Source organism: Scylla paramamosain, chromosome 43 (genome assembly GCF_035594125.1).
Source record: "Scylla paramamosain isolate STU-SP2022 chromosome 43, ASM3559412v1, whole genome shotgun sequence".
NCBI classification, from domain to species: Eukaryota; Metazoa; Arthropoda; class Malacostraca; order Decapoda; family Portunidae; genus Scylla; species Scylla paramamosain.
Genome location: NC_087193.1, coordinates 9256960 through 9277283, shown reverse-complemented (window position 1 = coordinate 9277283; position 20324 = coordinate 9256960). Strand labels below are relative to the sequence as shown.

The window sequence follows — 20324 nt, the reverse complement described above, 5'->3', positions numbered from 1 at the left end:
TATTCCAAATGACATGTTAGATACAGGCCTAATACTCTTCTGTGGCATTATACATAGTTGTTTTCTGGTGTCTTCTGCTTGTATGCCCTTGTCATTCTTCCTATACTACACTTACTGCAGAATATGTGGTTTATGCATAGAAGGAAACACCATTCTCAGTTTTCCTTCTATATAGATGTACAAAAATATATATGGATAAGTGATGTCAGGTCCTCACCTCATTGTGGTGAGCTTCAAAGAAGTGGCAGGGATAACATCAGGGTGTGAGTGGCTAATTGGCAAGTCCTTTGAATTATGGCCTTGCTGGGACTTGGAAAGGGATACACTCACCCTCTTGTACTGCTTGTATGGGTCATTATTAGGTTTTATACTTGCACACCCTGACCCTTCTCTTATACTCACTACTCTGCGATTGAAAAGTGCAAATGTATTATGTTCTTGAATATATATTGATGGCTCATCTTGATTTTTCTTCTTTTCCTTCCCTCTGACATCACGTGAGATGTGGCATTGCACAATGGATAGAAAGTATAGCTGATCTATGAGTATATTATAAGTACAACTATAGGTATATAATCTTTCATTTTCAAGACACATATTACTGAGATGACAATGATAGTGGTTCAATTACTGTGTTAATACATATATGTTATTGGAAAGGGATGACCTTCCTCCACAAGGCTCTAACACAGTGCACCACAAGACAAGCCATCTGATAAATGTGGCAAGGCTGCAGGAAGGTGCAGCACCTCAGGCTGTGATGAGGCGCACACCACTCAGGAGACAAGTGTGGCTGGTGATGCTGGAGGCGAGAGGCAGGTGCACCCAGAACAGTGGTGTGCAGGTGTCAGCCCCACCCACATGGACAGGTGTGCGGTGGACTGCAGAGGGAAAGGAGTGGTGTGAGGGGCACAGTAGTTGTGGCAAACATGTTTTGATACACAAGCAGTACAAAGTCATAGCTGACTTACCTCTTCCAATTTTCCTGAGCACCTTCTTGACACGATTGGTGCACTTGGTGACAGTGAGATCCAGCGTGGTGGCAGCTGGCAGACCAGCACCCAGCTCCTCTGTCATGAGCACCTCAGCTGCTGCATCCCAGCAGGCACCACGCAGCACTAGCTTCTCCAGCACCAGTGAGGGGCTTTCCTCTTCATCCCCAACACCCTTCACATCCTCCTCTCCTCCCTTGGCGGCCAAACAAGCACTCAATGCCCTGGTCAACACTGCCACCTCCAAGGCTGCTTGGCGTAGCTCACCCCAGTAGCTGCGTGTCACTGCTGCCCAAGCTGCTTCTGGTTCCTGCAGTAGGCCTAAACGGAGGTTTCGTGGTGGTTCACAGCTGCCAGCCATCTCCCACAGAAAGTCTGCCCTGGCATTAAGCTTCTTCAACCTTGCCTCAGTTTTACGTAGTTCTGTGTCATCCTTGGTGATGTCGAGGCTTGGAGAACTATCCTGCAGCAGACTGTTTATGGTGTTCAGGTCCTCTGTGACAGCCAACTTGGAGGCCACGTGCTGCACAACTCGTGAACAGTCCTCATATTCTTGCCTCATAATAGCCTGCAATGCCCCTTGCACCTTCTTGCCCTTTAGCTTCCTGTCTCTCAGCTCAGCAAAGCGACGTGGCCAAACAGTATCTCGCAGTGAACGCTGGGACATCTTCTGTTCATTCAGGGTTCTTAAAGCAATGTTGATGTCCCTGGCTTCATCTCGCTGGTTCTGCAGGATAACCATCGGTGCCACACCAGTGAGGGACACATTCTGTGCCAGATAGATGAACTCCATCTGTGCCAGGTGTTCCTCAAGGAAGGTGGCCCTTGGTACAGTGTAGTGGGTGAGTGCTGACACCCTCCCAGGAACATTTTGTATGGCTTCGGGAGAGAGATAAGTGGACATGAGCTGGGTGAGAATGCTGCGGCTCTCCTCGGTGAGGCAGCCTGCGAGGTACAGATCTGTCAGTGGAGGGATGAGGGAGGCAACAAGGGAGCTGTCAGCAGGGTGTCCTCCTGTCAGCAGTGTTCGCAAGGTGTTTTCAGCCTCCTCCCACTGGGCATCGCCCAAAGTGACTGCCAGAGGGGTGCTGTTATTTTCCAGTGTCTGGCGGGTGATGAAGGCAATGTGGAACAATGCCAGACTGAGCAGACACCACTTACTCCACTCGTTGGTGTAAGCAGCGAGACGAGACTCTCCGACCAGTTCGTACAAATGGCGCAGCGACTCCTTTACTGTGCACGGCAGGCTGAGGTACACCTTGCGGCAGGCGGTCATCAGGCTCGATGGCAACTCATCATCATTGTCAAAATACATCCAGATCTGAAACCGTTTATGGGCTGCTGTTAAAGACTCATTCCTCAGAAACTTGGTAAGGCGAGAAATGCAGGTACTGGAGGTGGTGCCTTTCTTAAGGAGGAGCCAGTGACCCTTGACAAGACACCGCTGCAGCCTAAGAGTGAGGCTGTCTTCCCGCCCCTGGCCCAAGGCCAGCACGTCCAGGGCTTCAGGATCTGAGGAGATGATGGGGTGACATAGGGCCTGGATTTGGTGAAGCACAAACTCCACATCCAGTGGAACAGAGCTGTACAGGATTATTGGTGAGGCAGCATTGCCTTTACCAGCTACGGAGAGGAGTGCCTTGGCTGTGGCCTCGCTGGCTTCGTGTTTCAGTACCCGCTGCACATACATCATGGATGCCTCATCCAGGCGGTCTGGGCGCAGGCAATTTATCAGAATGAGCTTGGCCACTCCCCTGATCTTTCTATCCATCTTCTTAGGTAACGTTCCAGATTCTGGCTGCTCGGTGATGTACCAAACACGCCACAAGTTCTCATGGGTCACCATGTGGTCTGCTAACTCCTGGAATGGCTCAATTTTGGATAGGGCAATAACCTGCAACCACTGTCGTTCAGTGAGCCACACAGGCCGCAAGGCTGCATGTTGGCCTGGGTCAAATGGCTGCAGAAGGGAAGTGCTATGGGACTTTGCGGCAAGATAAGGCTTAAGGTCCAATGGAAGGGGGCGGGATTCATCCTGGTCCACCAACTGAGTGTATAGCAGCGAGCAGAACTGTGGGGTGGTGAGGCCAATGTGACACTCATACCAGGTGGCCAAGATGAGGCCCACCGTCACCAGGGAGATGGGGCTCACCTGCTCCTCCAGGTGCCTGAGGGAGAAATGTGACACATCAATTATGACTTAGCATGACCTAAATATATATATACAGAATCAATACACATTTTACTTGAGATATGACTCAATATCTTCAACTTTATATGTCAGTAATATGCATGCAATACTCCTTGGTGGTAGCAGCCTTATGTTGGTAACACTGTGACTCACCTGTAAACACTCTGCAGCATCTTGATGACAACATTCTGGCCCAGCATTCGACCCCATGAAGTGACAAGACTCTGCAGGTGCATCTCCCCAATGATGAGTGTACTAAGGTGCTCCAGGCCCAGTTCCAAGGAGGGCTGCAGACGTGGAAATCTCTCCACGATGAGATACAGGCGTGTCAGGAGCCCTGCAATCTTTCTGTATGTTGCATTCCCTTCCTTGGCTGCATCCAGACTCTTTCTGAGGTCATTACACTTACGTTTTGCATCTGAGGCCCTGGAGCATGCTGTCTGCAGCTGCTCCATCAGGGTGTTCTCCTCCAGTACATCATCATCAAAGCGAGACATGAGTGTTCGTATGGTCTCTTCCTGCTCTGCCAGCTGTTTCTCACGGTCCAGAAGGTCCCACTCATTCTTCTTTAGAGATTCCACAAGATCAGGCTGGTAGTGTGAAGCTACACGTGAGGTCAGCAACACTTCCAGACCCTCCTGCTGACTCTGCATGCTGACAACATTGGCAAGGCTTCTCATGTTGCTGGTGATCTTTGGTTCTCGACTTGTCAGAAGAATCAGCATCCTAAAATTGTCATGGACTTGCAATTCAGTGTCCCCAACCAGCAGCAAGTTCTGGCCATCACGCATGTGTTGCTCCATCTCGAGCACCTGCAGCACACTGGTGGGCAGAGCCAACTCCTCCTGTACAATGAGGCAAGTTGAACCACTCTGGAGCAACTCCGCCAGTTTCTGCATGTAGTCGCTCTTTTCAAGGTCCACCTCAGTGGTATCACTCCAGTTACGAATCCACTGCTCAAGGACATGATGAGGATCAAGGATTAGCTGAGGGAGGCTAGAGTAGCAAATAATGGCAGCATTCTCCAAGGAGAAGGCATCAAGGGGAAGGCCCTCCTCATGCCACCTGACTCGTGCATGGAGTGGTGCCAAGACATCCAGAACATTCCTTTCTGCTGTGTGAAAGAGGCACAGCTCCTCCATCTTCTCCTGCCAGTGTGCCATCACTTCACCTCGAGCCACATGTGTGGTGCCACCCAAGTACGTGACGTAAGCTGCTGCTAGCACTGCATCACCAAAGATGTTCCTGAGCTGCACGCTGCTGTGAGAGAGTGCTTCTTCCCAGTGGATTTTGTCCTGTCCAAGCTGTGTCATCACTTTCTGTGCTAACTGTATGCGGCCCTCCAGCACCTTCATCTCCTCCTCTGCTGCCTCCAGGTGCTGCTCTTTCTCCTTCAGTTGTGCCATGAGTGTCTGATGCTCAATGCTGAAGCCTGCAAGGTCATTCTTGTACTGCTTAATGGACTGTTCAGTGGCATCAATCTCCTTGGCAATGATGTCTGCCTGCACCTTGAGTGGGTGGTAGTCCTTATAGACACGGACATACTTTTCAAACACTTGCAGCCATGTTAGGAATGTTGCTGCAGTCTCTGACTCCCCAGTTACTTTTTCCAGAGTCAGTTCTTCCATTTTCAGGTAAGATTGAATAACTGAGAGGATCTTTTCATTCACCTCTTCAACAGGTTTCTTTTTTATGCCTGATATGAAGTCCAGTGCATTAGCCATTTGTTTTTTGGCTTCATTCCAGGATGGGTCAAGCTCTAGTGTGGTGAGCACTGCATCAAACACAAGCTCCACACTACGTGGTGGCCGGCTCAGGCCCCTCAGGCTCTCCATTTCTGCCCGTGTGACGCGGTCCAGCCGGCGATGAACAGTTTTCATCTCCAGCTTGGGAGCTGTCAGGTCACGGCTGATCAATTCTCGTATTCGTGATGACTCATCTTTTTGGCGCTGCAGAAGGGCATCATTCTTGGCAAGATCTTGCTCCAGACGACCCTGTTCTGATCTGATGTTCCTCATCTTGAGCACCACGCTGCCACAGGACTGCTGGATGTAGGTCACTTGGGCACGCTGCTCCTCCAACTGATTGGATAACTCCTTCACTCGCTTCTGTGTATCCTCAAACTTGACAATGCTGGTGCTCAACTTCTCCTTCTCACTGATGATGTTGTCATAGAGTCTGCGGAACACCTGCAAAAACATCTTGAGGAATTCAAGAAACTTTGATGAGGGTTTAAGGCTGCTGGTGGCATGGATGAATGCCATGACCTCTGTGATGGACTGCAGGATGATGTCTGAGAGCCTTTCTCCAATCTCGCTGCTCAGGATTTGTCTGCTTATGACCTGAAGGTCCTCTGTGCTCCACTCCTGGAAGTTATCAACACTGTAGTAACTTGACATGGCAGGAAGAGACCTGAGAGCCTCATGAGCTTCCTCCAGTGATGGCACAGACAACAGGATCTTAAAATTTGCTGGAGGGTCTCTAGGTGATCGCCAGTAATACTGTTGCACCAGCAAGTCATTCAGAAATTTTAGGTTTCTCACATTTTGCAATATATTCCAGTCAATGATGACTAAGACTGGGATGCCTGACAGGAGATCTTCAGTGATCTGTTTTGTTGTAATTACTTCTTCTTCAGGGGTTCCTGTCACATCGTGTGTCTTGTAACCCGCCAGGGAGGACACCAATCGGGCACAGGTCTTCTTGCCACAGCCCTCAGGGCCCACCAAAACCACATGGCCTCCAACACTACCTAGGGTCAGTGAAGGTTCTTTGTCCTCTTTGTGCTGATATCCCAAAATTCGTAGGAGTCGCACCACGTGATGGACGAGGCTGTTGAATACCACAAAGGTCTGGTTAGGGCCTAGGAGAGCCTGTCCATTTTTCTTGAGGATTTCCTGCAAAGACTGGATATTGGCATCATCATACAGATCCTCATCATTGCCAAGCCGTGTCAGCATAAAATTAGAAGGATCGTGAGTGACAGTATTGAGAGGAATGCACAGATACTCTGTGAGGACCTCATTCATAAGCTGGTCAAAGGCTAGTTGAGGCATCACACCAAGGTCATGGAATACACGGTAACACTCATGGGTCAGGTGTCGCAGGAAGTTGTCCCTGTCTTGTGTTTCCTCATCCCCCAGCTGGAGGCCCTTGAGCACCGAGAAAATTTGGCGTGGATGGTGCACAAGAGATAAGTAGTCTCCACAAGCTACCTGGCTCTTCTTTCCCATGCACCTAAACAGATACACCACACCCTCAGCCAACACAGTCCTCAGACATTTTACCTCTTGGTCAAAATGTCCTAAAGCTTCATCAAAGAGCTTACTGAAAATTCCTTCCAGTTCTTTGTCACAAAACTCTGGCAGCGTGAGGGAGTGAAAGGTCTCTAACCAGCGGGCATCTATGTGCTCGTTAATCTCTTGAGTTTTCTCCTGGCCAAAGAAGCAAGTCTTCCTCTGCAGAGTGAACAGATAACAGAGTGGGGGCAGTGTCAGGAATGCCTTGCTGTCATGGCTAAACAATTTTCCACGCTGAGTGGTATACCTAACAGTGGCCAAGACATCATGCAGGTGAGCACTCCCCTCACTGCAGTGAAGGTCATCAATGAGCACATGCAGCTTAGATTTCTTACAGGCCAGTGTATTCTTGCCCTGCTTCATGAGTTGGCTCTCCAGGGTGCTTTGGATATTTACAGGGTGAGTGTTAGCTGTGAAACTGAGCAGAACAGCCATTTGCTCTTTGTTTGGAATTTGTCTGAGCACATTAATGATGGTAGTTTTGCCTGAGCCTGGTGGTCCTGTAAGCAGCACAGGTATTCCCTGGTCCATCAGGGTTCTGATAATTCTGGTATACTTGATGATGCGTTGTGTGGGAACAAGACTTGACTCCACAACAGGGAGACGAATGTCGAGCTGCTCTATCTCTGAGGAGAGGTGACTCCAGGAGAGGAAGCTCCCACTGACAGGATCAACAAAGTAGTCATAGATTCCCCCTTCAGGCACATCCTCAATCATGCGGGTCACCACTTCCTCAAATTCAGCAGCTTCCCTCTGAGAGATGTTTGCTCCAAAAGACCAGATGATACTGAAGATAAAGGCAGGAGTGAGTCTGGCCACCCAGTCCTCAGGCTCAACTGACATTGTCTGTGCTTCCATTAAAGAATTCATGATGGCAACAAAGGCCTTTGCCTTCATGATCATCTGAGGCTTAGCTACAAGCTCAGCATCCAGGATGTTAATGAAGTTTGGCAAGTTCTTTTTAATAAGAGTTTGCAGGGCACGAGACACCCGCACATTGGCAATGGTTGCTCGCCAACTCTGAATGACATCTTCCCACAGTTGTGGCTGGGCAGGAAAATGGATGGTGTAGCACATGGACAGCTCACCAGGAGAGAGGTGGCCAATGTCTCCCGACACCTCCAGGATGATCTTCAAGTTAGAAGGGAGGAAGACATTCTGGCGCAAGCCACACAAGAAGGTGCTGTTGGTGGGATGGATGTGAAGGAAGAACTGTGAGAGCCACTTGTGGTCCTGGGGTCCCTCCAGCAGCAGCCACAAGTCAGATGCAGGTGGTGCCTTGTGGCACTTCTGGATGAGGCGCATCAGGTGTCCACTCCGCTCTCCAATGGCCAGGTCTTCATGTGGGCCGTACAGCAACTCTTGCTCCACCACCAACGGGCTGAGAGCCTCCAGCCGGGCAAGTCTGATGCCTGCATGGCCAGCCTCATTCAGCTGGACTGTGGTGGTGTGCAATAACTCAATGGAGGTAGACTTCCCAGAGCCTGAAGGCCCAAAGGCAATCACTATCTTATTTTTGGAGATGGCCTCATGCAACTGAAGAGTCTTATCAGTGTACACTTCCTTCACTATCAAGGTTCTGTTATTCATTTCCTCTATTAGCCCCTCCTTCAGGGTCTCATGGATGATTGGAGCAGCTTCAAAGTCTGGAAAGAGGGTCTCAAACACTTCCTTGAATATTGGGAGTTCATTCTCCCTCAGCTGTGGCAAGAGATGCTCCCGCAGGGCTAGAGGCACTGTATCCACCTCATCCACTTCTGGCTGCCGCCTGATAATGTCTTTGGCCAGATTCACAAGCAGGGTAGCACCGCGGATTCCCAGCTGCCAGCGGTACCGTCGAGGGAGGGCAGAGGTAAGACTCTCCATTGCTTCACTCACTTTCAATGACAAACTCCTGCTCTCCTTGAAGCCTTCCACCACCATCAGACACTCAGTCATCACCTGCAGGGCAGAACCTCTCACAGTCATCTTACAATGTGCAACAAATTCTTATTTACAATACTACTCATGAACAGGAATGTGTACAAAGAAGATGGTGAGTATGGTCCTGCAAATCATATTCAATAAAAAATTGTCAGCTTGCCACCAGTAGTGTAAGAAATATTCCCACAGACACAAAAAAGCATGACCTCACCTGAACATCTGGTCTGAAGGTGACGACAGGACGGCATGCCTCCTTTAGAATATCCATTGTCCTTCTTGCAGCGGCCTGATCTGGCTGCATCTCCAGCACAACAGCAGCCAGAGGCGACACTGTGAGACGGATGCCCTCCAGGACAACAGATGGCGGCAGATGCAGCTTGGAGCCTCGTCCCCCACCTGCTTTAACCGCTACTGCTGCTGCTGCCCGTTGCCCTTCCTGCACCACTCTCAGCATTTCCCTGAGGGGTGGCATGACATCCTCATCCAGGCAGTGAGCAGACTCCAGGAGTAGCCAGCTGGGAGACTGACTGACACCTAGCAACATCTGGGCCAAATGAGTGGCTGTTAGGGCAGGGGTACACTCCACAACTACCAAGTGACGCCCCAGTAGATGGGCAAGGCTCTTCACTGTCTCTGTTTTGCCACAACCATGGGTCCCAAGCAGACCTATTGCTGTTCCCTGACACAACACCTTGGCCAGCTGGGTGAAGGCCAGGGTGAGGGAGGGTGTAAGGGCTGTGAAAGACCACAGTCCCTGGTACTCCCAAGAATAGGGCAAGTCGTGGGTACCAATTTGAAGTAATAAGTTGTCTGTGTCCTTCTCCCAGGTGTATCGAAGTGGCATGTCACTCTCTGAAGCAACACTCCATTTTCCTTCAGCTGCTCCACACAAAAAGTCCCTCACCTGCAGCACTGCCAGGTAAAACAGGCGTACCTTCTCCCGCATAAGCTTGGGCAGGCTCCCCTGAAGACAACCGTCAAGACGCATCTGTGAGTCCCTCACCTTCTTCTTGAACACCTGCAGCGAGTCACCATTGAGGCAACCCTTCGTCTTGGCGAGGGTGCGGCTCACCTCCATTGTCCAGTGCATGAGGAAGGCAATCACTGTTACCTGAAGAGGCCAGAGCTTCACCACATCATCCACCTTCATGGCCACAGACTTCATGCTGTTCCTGCACTGACGCACATGCTCCTTCAGTGTTGCTTCAATGCTGGATGACAGATTTCTGAGCCATGTGTCGAAGGATCCCATAAGAGGAATGTAGGAATTGAGTTCCAAAAAGTCTCCTTCTTGGGAGTACACACCAATAACTTCCATTGTTGTCAGCTGGCTATTCTTCTCCTGTTTTATTCTTGCAATGTTGGTGAAGAGCTTTGGCAAGAAGGGCCTGGCTGATTCCCCATCTATTACAGTGGACAGTGCAGCCACCAAGTCATTATCAGAGAGGAGCCAGAAGCGGGTGTACTGCTCCCGGCGGTCCTGTAGGTATGGCCTCACCTGCTGGGTGAGGCGGCGGAATTCAGATGACATGTTCCTCACTTCCTTCCTCAGGTGATCCTGCAGTGCCACAGGCTTGAGAAAATGTTCTGTTGTCATGACATTTGACAACTGGCACCACCTCTCATTGAGAGAGTCAAAGATAGAAGTAGCATAGACCATGTGGAGCCTCACATCTGGCACAAGGAAGAAAGGCTCCCAGGTGCCCCATGTTCTCTGCAGTGCCTCCATTTCTTCCAAGAAGGTAATCATAGAGGACAGCATTGCACGAATGCCATCAATGTCTTCAGCATAGGGATGTGCATGGTGGGAGGCTGACAGAACCTGCAACCGTGTATTCAGTTCCACAATGGTTTCGTTAGCAGCTGTAGTAGACTCTAGAACAGACACACTCATGCCTGGTATGGCCCTAAGATTGAGTGGAATGTCTGAGGCAAGACTCTTGATGTTGTCAATCTCACTCACTAGTTTGGCCTCCTCTGTGGAGTTCACAAGGATAGCTGACATGTCTTTCTTGTAGGAAGTAAGGTTTAATTTCTGGAGAAACCCTAGGGTAAAATCTGGTGAGTCCTTGTCAAATTCTGCCTTGACAAGTGCTTTTATCTGATCCCAGTGGTGAGTTCTCAGCCTGGCATTCTGCAGATTGAGAGTTAGAGGAACCAGTAGCTTACATAGCTCAATCCTGGTGAGGAATTCCTCTTTCAACTCCCAGTCACCCTCTCCCACACCTGCCCTTGTACTTATTTCACCTACTGCAAAGGGCTTGATGGCCCTCAGCTTGTGACCAAAGGTAGAGAGCATCTCCTGAAGGCCAACAACACTCACCTCCCACACTATCATGTTTGCCCAACCCTCCCATGCTTGCTGCCACTCTTCCAACAGTGACCACATCTTTTCTGCTGACACTAGGTCGTGCTGGAATGCTGGAAGCTCTGGAAACTCAACAGTTGGCAATGACAGCAACATAAGGGTTTCATTTACACTCAGTTTGGTGATTATATCTGCCATCATGTCTTTCAGTGTTCTAATGACACTGTAGGCATCACACACAGGGCGATCCAGCCGTGTGGGCAATGCCTGACGGAAGTGTTCCTTGAGGGCATCTACCTCCTCCAGCACCAGCTCAGATCGATCATTGTAAGTTTTGCGAAAACCATCCAAAGCAGCATTCAACTCAAGAACCTTTTCTGTCAAGAGACCTTCAACAGCATCCCACTCCTTCTCCAGCTGTTCCAGGCTGCTGTTCACTTTTGCTGGGATGTCATAATGGTACTTCCTCAGCACATCAAACTGTTCCCTAACTGGCTGAAACTCACTTCTGTAAGCTGCCAGTTGCCGTTTGGCTGAGTGACACTCATCAGCAGCCATCAGGAGGGAAGAAATATCCTGTGGATCACTCTTGAGCAATGCTCGTGTCCCTCTACTGTAAGAGTAAAGAATGTCCAGTTTCTCAGAGGCAATCTTAAAGAGGTTTTTTTCAAAGTCAGACACCCATGACTTGCACAGCATGATGAGCTGGTGCTTCAGAGTCTCACAGTTGACATAAAATGTGCCAACCTTCATATGATCCTCTGTATTCTCTATTTCTCTTAGTTTTCTCTCAAAGGTCATGATGTCTGTCTCAAAGATATAGACTGAGTTGGCCTTGGTAAGATAGTGCTCAAAAAACTCCCTTCGATCCACTTCCCACAGGTCACGGTAGGCCTGCCATTCTTCCAGTCGCTGCTTTAACTCCTCCACCTGAGCCTGGAACTCACTGTTCAGCTTAGCCTGCAGTCGTGAGCACAGCTTGTCCTCCAGCACCGGCAGGTGGGAGTGGGCCTTTGCCTTCTCTAAGGAAAATCGTCTTAGAAGACATGGAATTTTTCCCAAACTCTCAGAAAACTGGGTCTCTAAAGATATGACAAGCTGTAGCACTTGATTGACAGAAGGCTTGCAAATAATCCTTCCATCACTAAGACTGATAGCAATAGTGAAGACTGGTGTCAGCTTCTCTGTTGGGCAGCTGCGGGACCCCATGAGCATCCCTTCAAAGGAGAGAAGAGATCTTCGCAACACCTCTCTTTGACAATCCAGAAAAAGGTTATCAATCCTGGTGACATAGGCCAGCCAGGCTTGCTCTGCCTTCACACTGGTCTTGCTGATGAGCTTCTGGTGCAGAGAGTCCAGGATCTCTTCTGTCTGACGGAACTTGGACTTCACTCCCTCAGCTGCTGCATGGAGCTGTGAACCAAGGTCTTCCTGGAAGCCATCACCCTCATACACTATGGCATCATCCCGTTTATACAGTGCCATTTCCTTGGTCTTAAGCAGCACAGATGACAGGTCCTGATTCACTGCTAGGTACTGGGACACCTGCTCCTGAACATTCCTCACAACAGCAGTGCAGCGAGTTAGCAGTGTTGCCACTGCATCTCGCTGCACCCAAGTCACAGCAGACAGGCCAGGGTAGAAGTTTTTCACTGCTGCTTGAATCTGACTCTCAAACATTTGAGCCTCATCTCGAGACACCCTAGACATGAAGTTGTTGAAGCCATTGGCACAGTCCATCACCTTGGGGAGAAGGGGTGGTAAAAGTTATCTGCTGTGAGTCTGGAAGATATTTCACTGATGCATTAGTACTATTAGTCTAAGATGTTTTTGTATCATTATAATCATCATCATCATCATCCTTATTTTGTTTAACATCCTTATTTTTCTGTAATAATTAAATATTTATTTTACCAATCCTGTCATATTGAGCTAATAAGCTATTTCTTTTTCATCATTAACCTTTTTTCTGAGATCCTTGTATACAGCAATGTCAGCAAATATTGGAGTAATGGCATCAGGAATGTCAAAGCCCATGGCCTTCCATGCCCCTGCCTCCTCCAAATCCTTATACAACTGCCTGTAAGATGAAGAACCAAGGAATTTTCCCTTACATAAATTTAACTGCTTTACGTACTTTTCTGAGCTTCTTTTTTTTGGTCACCCTATAGGAGGCAATTTCCATCCAAAAGTAGTATAGCATCATACTTGGGTAAATTAAACCAAGCAAACAAACATAGAAATTACTAAAGCAGTCATCTCTGTGTCTAATGTAGAGACTTCCTGCCCTGAGACAACACTACACTGGATATGAATTGGGGATTACATGACCTTTCCTGATGGGGTAATGAGTGAGCTGCATGAATGGATTACTCACACATCAAAGTTGTCCTGCAGGCTCTGAATGGCTCCAGGGCGCCACCTGAAAATGGATTCAAGGAGACGTTTGGAAGGGTTGGACTCCAGGGAAGCAATCCAGGCGGCGTACATGTTGGAGACGACACCTCGCAGCAGCAGCACAGTCCGGCCCCAACGCCGGTAGATGGAGTCCAGGCGGGGGTAGTATGGCAGCCAGGACTGGTTTTTCAGCAGCTGTAGAGAAACATGAAAATATTGATAGGAGGGCAGTCCAACTCTGTTTAGACACTTTCAAAACATTACCAAGATACTGCCAGGACTATTACAAGCATGATTAATAGTTTTCTCATTAGTCTATTTAAGTATTGTAGCAGCTGTAGAAAGACATGACAATAATGATAGAAAAGCAGTCCAGCATTACCTAAATACTGCCAGGACTATTAAAAGCATGACTAACTGTGTGCTTTCTTTAGTCTATTCAAGTATCAAGTGTTCCTCTCCTTGCCTGCCACTCACATTGACTTCCTGCTCCAGCTTCCTGCGTGTGTCTGCTGCCCACCGTGCCATCTTGGAGTAGTGGAACCCCTCCCCGCCCACCTTCATGGAGCGGAACACATACTCCTTCTCTACTTCCTCCAGGTCACGGTCAAACAAGTTGAGAATCTGGAAAGTAATGAGTCTGTGAAGTAGTTTTCAGTAAGAGGCACTGCTGTACTGGTTAAGGAAATGGTGATGCAGTGGAACATAACAGAAGGTGCCACAATATTAAATAAATATGATGTAACTTGACCCAAGAGAGATTTTTTATAAGAGTTAAGTGAATGGTGATATTTTAGTAGAGCATAAGACAAGATGCCACAATATTACATAAATATGAGCATACTAGATCCAAGAGAGGTTAGATTAGATGCATACATTAAAATCAAATAAAAGAAGTAATTTTCAATAAGAGGCACTGGAGTATTTGTTAATATAGAACATATTATAAGGTGCCACAATATTACATAAATATGACCTGACCACAACCAAGATAGGTTAGACTAGATACATCAAAATAACATACACAACTAAGCCTTCACTCTGAACATGAGGCCTCCATGTTATGCTGCCCTGCACTTATTACCACCTCAATACTTAAATCAATAATATGAAAAAAACTGGAAAAAAAAGGTAAGTAATAAAAACATGATCTATACAGAAAAAAGCACCATGGTTATCCTTGCTGACTGTGACCCCTCTTGATCAATGATGGTTAGTGATATGGAAACACAAAACATAAAAGAAGACAATGGAACAAAACATCAGAAAGTACAGTAGGAAAAATTAAATCAGAATAAGGAGAGAGTGTTAGACAGGAGGTAAAGGCTGGGTGGAGTCTTACATGGTCAATCATCACGTAGAATACAGAGAAGAGGGACTTGCGTGCTGCTAGAGGCTTGAACACATTGAGGACCCGCAGCCCATGAGCCACGGTGTCCACTGTCTGCACTGCTGCCACCATCACACACTGGTACCGGCGCTCCACCTCCTCCATGCCTTCACGGAACCTGCAGTGCCATGTCTACGTTGATGTTTTCCATTCCTCTTCACTCCTTGCTTGTTAGTGAAGCTTGTTTTTTTTTCTCTATTATCTCCCCCTCCACCACAGCTATCATCACCACCACCTCCCCCCCAACCACCACCACACTGCTGTCACTTAGGCACACAAGCTATATTCTGTATGCCTGGTTTCATACTATATTTGTCATAATAATTGTCATACTGTCTCATGTCTCTATTACTGTGCCTTCCTGACCATCAAGACTCATTGTGGTATATAGTGGCTTGGTGATTCTGTACTTACATGGAATACAAGAGTCAACAAAATTTCTGGGGACTTAATTTAATAGACAAATTAGAGATATACTACACACAAATATAAGTGAAGTGAAAATGAGCATGGTGTACATTAAAATAATCCACATCATTTTGAAAGTAAAGAACACCATCAGTATAAAATAATCACAGCTGAGTGATAAGAAGATCAAACAGGATAACAGAATAGAATATAAATAATGAACAAAATATTACTAACAAAGGAAGTGCAAGCATACTTTTCTCTCACCTGTCAAAATGCTTGAGCCACTCCTTGGATGTGAGGTTGAAGACCAGGTGGCTCTTGCGCTGTACAGCCTTCAGTGCCTCCTCCAACACCCGGTCTACCTGTGTCAGCTCCTCCTCTAGCAACTCACCCTCAGCTCCGCCCTCCCCAGCCCCCGCTGCCCTCACTGACATCATGCCGCCCTCACCATGCCTGCACCAGTGGATTTGTTCAGAACACTGAGACACACACACACACACACACACAAAAAAAAAAAAAGATATATGAAAGATAGTATATGGGTGAGATTACTGTATAAAATATGTTAAAAAGTTATGATAATAGATGTAAAAGATCCATATCAACAAGGAAACTCAACGTTAAGAGTGCAGAGCAGGAAACTTAACAAGAGAAGAAGGGATACAGATTTGCAGAAATACAACATTGTAAATGTAGCAATAGATTAGTGGAATGCATTACCAGAGGAAGTTGAGTGCGTAAGCAAATTCAAAGTAAAATATTAGCACTTGGTATTGAAAGACAAAACATTACGAGCTGATTCAATCAAATAAGAGTGCAAACAGGTAAACATGCACACGAGAACACACAATGATAATAAAGTATTCAGGTAACCAGACAGATACAGTGATGGTCAGACAATTAAATAGCCAAATATGAAAGTGCAAACAAACTACTTGATGATGAATCAGTCAAATTGAACAAACACAAAAGTAACATAAACCAAATAGAGTGAAAACAAAATAGAAAGTAACATTGACAAACAGCCATATGGATAACAGATTTTACCTAGTGAGCTGCACTTTGCTGAGGCCAATGTACTTGAGGTCTTCACAGCGACTGACAAACAGCTCTACTGGCAGGAACACTGAGGCAGAGTCTGGCAGCCACACCTCAGGGCTGTCCTCCTCCCCAAAGTGTGTGGCCAGCTGTAGGAATGGATTCAGACAGAGGAGGATTAAGAAAACAGTAGGATGAGGTCAGAAGAGGAAAAAGGAAGAAGGAAAATTTGAAAGAAGGATGAGTGCAAGAGAAAAATCAGTGCACAACAAAGGATCAGAGAGGAGAGGCAAGAAAAATTAGTACTGTCGTCAAACACAAAGGATTAGCAGCAGAGGGAATGGTAAGGCAGTTGTAGTTACCTCAACATAACACATCCTCCACTCCTTGCAGCATTTGATGGCACTCTCCACCAGTGAGAGGGAGTCCTTGCCATTCCCACCCGAGGCCTTGGTGTTGGCGCCCTTGGTTATAGGGGAGAAGAGGTCATCCAGGGGCAGGTGTACTTGACATGCTCGGGTCACTTCCCATGACACTCGTACACACACCTCTGTCATGACTTCCCTAGAAATAGTTTAAAGGGTTAATGGGGTCAAGGGACATTATATATGAGTATATGAGGATCAGGCACCTTCCATATTGTTAACATTTGAAATCATGGATGGTTTCTGGTCTTATTTTACATTCAAGGCTAATTTTGCCATTAGAGGCCCTCGATGATGAGAGGTATTTATTATTTGTTTCCAGTTACATTAGGAGTTGAATCCCTGATTCGAGAAACAAGGTACAACACCACAGGATGCTGGAACCATAACAATCGTCAAGTCTCAATATAATTTTTTGGGTCTTTGTGCCTTTGTTCCCTGCAATAATACAAGGTATGGTATATTACCATGAGGTGTGTCAACATATTATGCTGTGTTATGAGGATGCTGCCCCATCTCGTTTTGGTGTGCAGTCACAAACTCACGGCTGGTGGTAGTAGTGGGAGTTGATCCAAATTATCCTGAGCAGCGCCAAAACATCATACATGTGTTCTGTCAGTGCCTGCACAGAGTCAGTGTACAGCTGCTCCAGTGGTCCCTCTAGGTGCACTAGCTGTCCACTTGTCTCCTCCTGCTGTTGCTGCACCTCCTGGATACATATGGTATGTATATAATGGAGAATACAGAGATCAGGTGCTGGTTATATGTATGACCAAAGGAAAAGCGCACACACACACACACACACACACACACACACACACACACACACACAAGTATCAGAGACCTTGAGAGTATCAATAGCATGAGTGATGAGGAGAGAAGTTGGTGAGCTCTGTGTGTGCAAGTAATCCAGTGCCTTGGCCACCTCTGGAGCTTCTAATGCTGTCAAGAGCTGATGAACCATGGCTTCTGCAAGAACAAAATTAGTTAATTCTATGACTACACACACACACACACACACACACACACACACACATACACACATTGGTACTATCACTTACTCTTCCAGGAAAGTTGCCTGATCTCATGCAGAAGGCCCAGTTCCAAGGGGGAGGAGGCATCACCGTGATCAAAACAGAAGGCATGTATCTGCTCCACCCAATGCAGCACCAATTCTGGGACAACAAGAGACATTTAAATAAATGTAATAATACAAACAAGGTATCACTTTGAGAAATATCACTAATGAAAGCACATTATTGTAATAGAGAAACTGAATTTAAAATCTGGGGTCAATTTTTCCAATTGTGAGTCATGGTCTGAATTGGTGTTAATTCTTTTCAAAGATGCAGTGCCTGCCACCCACCCTCAGTCCTGGCAAGGAGTCCAGTGTCCAGTGGCAAGCGGCGACGCTGCTCAGGGTCATCCGGCAGAGCTAGCACTTCTGGAGGCAGGTAAACCATTGGCTTGTCTGTGGCGGCCCCAACATGTTGCACCATCTGTCCTCCCACCAGGTTGATGAGGCATGGCAGTCCAGCCAGCTCACGGTAATGGCCAAACACGGGTGGTGCAGCAGGCACAGCCAGCAGCACTGCTTGGTACACCTCCAGCAGAAAGTGATTCATTTCATGAGGGTCGTCAGAGTCCACAGTACCATAGCTGAAGAGGAGACAGGAGAAAAATGTTACAATGTGATTCACTGCTATACTGAGCCAAAACCTGGTAACATCATACACCCCACATGACAGTGAGACACAAGGCTGACTCACCACACACATCTCTTGAAGTTGGAAGCGGTGATATGCTTCTCTGTGTCTAGCTTGAGAAAGTACCACACCACACCCACAGGACTCACCGGCAGGTTGAGGCTCACTGCCAGCCGGGCCTTCCCACCAATCCTGCCACCACCCAGAGAGATAAGCACCTCCTCAGCAGGATGGTTTTGCCCTTCCATGCACAAAAAGGTATAGAAAATGTAAAATACATGTGATCCAACAGTATGACTGAGAACATACTCATTATTATGAGGAACACACACACACCTGACCAAATAGCAGCAAAGGATGACCTCTGCAGCTTCCCTGAGGAAGCTGGTGGCCAGAGTCTTGTGGTGAGGTGTCCACTTGAGACTGGACTTCTCAGGAAGCTGTGTGAGTGTCTCCAGCAGTGCCAACTGTAAATCATGTCAGGTCACCACTCACCAGTGCAATGCTTCCAAGGAAGGCTGTGTTCATTCTGTCACTTTTATATGTTAAGCAAACCAAAACCTAATCTAACCTAACTTAGCTTTTAGATGAAAATGCTAAGGTTATTTCAATATTATTCCACTTATCAAGTGCGATAATCAAGTGCATGCAGTTGTAATTTGCAAAAAAAAAAACAAATAAAAAATAAAAAAAATAAAAATAAAAAAAATAACGTATAAAATAGTCTGCAAAGAACAGGAGGAGGAAGGCCCTGACAAATGGTGAGCTTTGTTTCTTTATAATAAAATCTTAGGCGACCACACTCACAGCTTCCATCAACTGTTCCTCCTCCAGGGCTTTCCGCTGCGCCTCCAAGTACGCCTCCTCATCAAACTCCTCTTCTTCCTCTTCCTCCTCCTCATCTTCCTCACTGTAAACAGGTAAAACTGATGCAATATACAAAATACGAGTAACCAATCAAGCAAAAGAACATTAGGAATTGTGTGTTATTCACTTGCGGTCATCTGCAGGTCACAAAGCCAGCCGTTCCCCTACGGAAAGAGCTTACAGGTCGTACTGACTGATTTTTCGGGTAGGACTGAGACCACTCACACACCAGAACAGCGAGGCCACAGTCCCTTGGGTTACATCCGGTACCTACTTGCTGCTAGGTGAACAGGGGCTACACACTAAAAGGCTCACCCATTTGCCTCGCCGCGCCCGGTACTCGAACCAGGTGTGTATGGGTGTGTGTGTGTGTTTGGTAACTTTGTTTACATTAGACTCATTCTGCACTATATCTTAAAATTCTGCCATAGTCAAGAACATATTCAACATAATGCGCGAAGGTCAAGGAAATCTGGTACTATCTGTCATTTTGGTGGCATGCTTCACTGTCATATGCACTGATTCCTTTGACACTGAGACACTTGAAGGATTTGCCTATGGTGGTCAGTCTCCGAAGATTTTCACACAATCATTGCACCAATAGCAAGATGTCAAAGAATACAATGAATGAGATCCTGCGTTTTCTTAAAATATTTCAGTCAGGCGCACAATAATTTACAATTTTCATGGTTAATTCTTTCACTACAATATGCAGCAATTCACAACACTAAAATTAACGCACAAAATTTCCACAAGCACCTGCAAGAAAGAAAAGAGATAGAAAAGAACAAATGTTCAATGTTTTGCCTGCATAATACCTATAAGTGGCTGTAAAGAAAGAAATATTATCTCGAATGGTTTGTGACTAAGGAAAGATGTGTCAAATAGTATTGAGAGGATAATATAGGCCTTGATAAACATTTCTCATCTGACAACCACGAATGTGGACTAACTGGCTTCATCAACCTGGCAGACGAAGCATAATTTTGAGTTTTGAGACTCCGGGATGAGGCAGCGACGTACTCACGTGAAGGTATAATTTTTTGACACTTCTACGCTGCACCAACATCTTTCAAAATACTAGTTGAAGCTACTCAGTTTTTTATTTTATTTATTTTTTTTTATGGTTCTGGGGACAAACACATTCCACATTATCAAAAGGAAAACAATCTGGACAACTCGGCTAATCATCTTTGTGACCTTTGAGAGAAGTGGTGGTAGCTTTCTCAGCCTCCTTGAACCTTGTCTGCGGTTCTTTTTTTTTTTTTTTTTTTTTTGCAAGGCTTCTTATGGTCTTGATGTTTTCGTAAGTTCGTTAGCTGGCTACCAAGTGCTGCTCGCAAGGACAAGAGGTGTTGGCGACTCACAGGTTGCATT

The 20324-nt window shown here is 46.8% G+C and overlaps 3 protein-coding genes across 4 annotated transcripts in view; 1 reads left to right on the top strand and 2 right to left on the bottom strand.

The window, feature by feature from the left end:
- LOC135093724 (uncharacterized) overlaps positions 1-460 on the top strand; it is a 6742-nt gene extending 6282 nt beyond the window's left edge. For both annotated transcript variants that reach the window (XM_063993264.1, XM_063993263.1), the window contains exon 5: positions 1-460. This exon is cut by the window's left edge and continues 670 nt beyond it. The gene's annotated coding sequence lies outside the window, so the exon portion shown is untranslated.
- A 151-nt stretch (positions 461-611) lies between these two features.
- Positions 612-15395, bottom strand: LOC135093723 (dynein axonemal heavy chain 2-like). Its single transcript, XM_063993262.1, has 9 exons — positions 15176-15395; positions 14453-14618; positions 13588-13734; positions 13091-13305; positions 12676-12793; positions 8617-12456; positions 3337-8423; positions 972-3160; positions 612-881 (listed from the first exon to the last, which is right to left on the bottom strand). The coding sequence occupies exons 1-9, from the start codon at positions 15346-15348 to the stop codon at positions 751-753; spliced, it is 12066 nt and encodes a 4021-aa protein (XP_063849332.1). The 5' UTR covers positions 15349-15395; the 3' UTR covers positions 612-750.
- A 559-nt stretch (positions 15396-15954) lies between these two features.
- Positions 15955-19535, bottom strand: LOC135093588 (uncharacterized). The gene is made up of 9 exons (XM_063992981.1): positions 18888-19535; positions 18417-18547; positions 18144-18272; positions 17741-18033; positions 17436-17549; positions 17219-17343; positions 16920-17083; positions 16312-16513; positions 15955-16098 (listed from the first exon to the last, which is right to left on the bottom strand). Exons 1-9 carry the CDS (start codon positions 18894-18896, stop codon positions 15955-15957), a joined length of 1311 nt encoding a protein of 436 aa, XP_063849051.1. The 5' UTR covers positions 18897-19535.
- Positions 19536-20324: the final 789 nt, after the last annotated feature.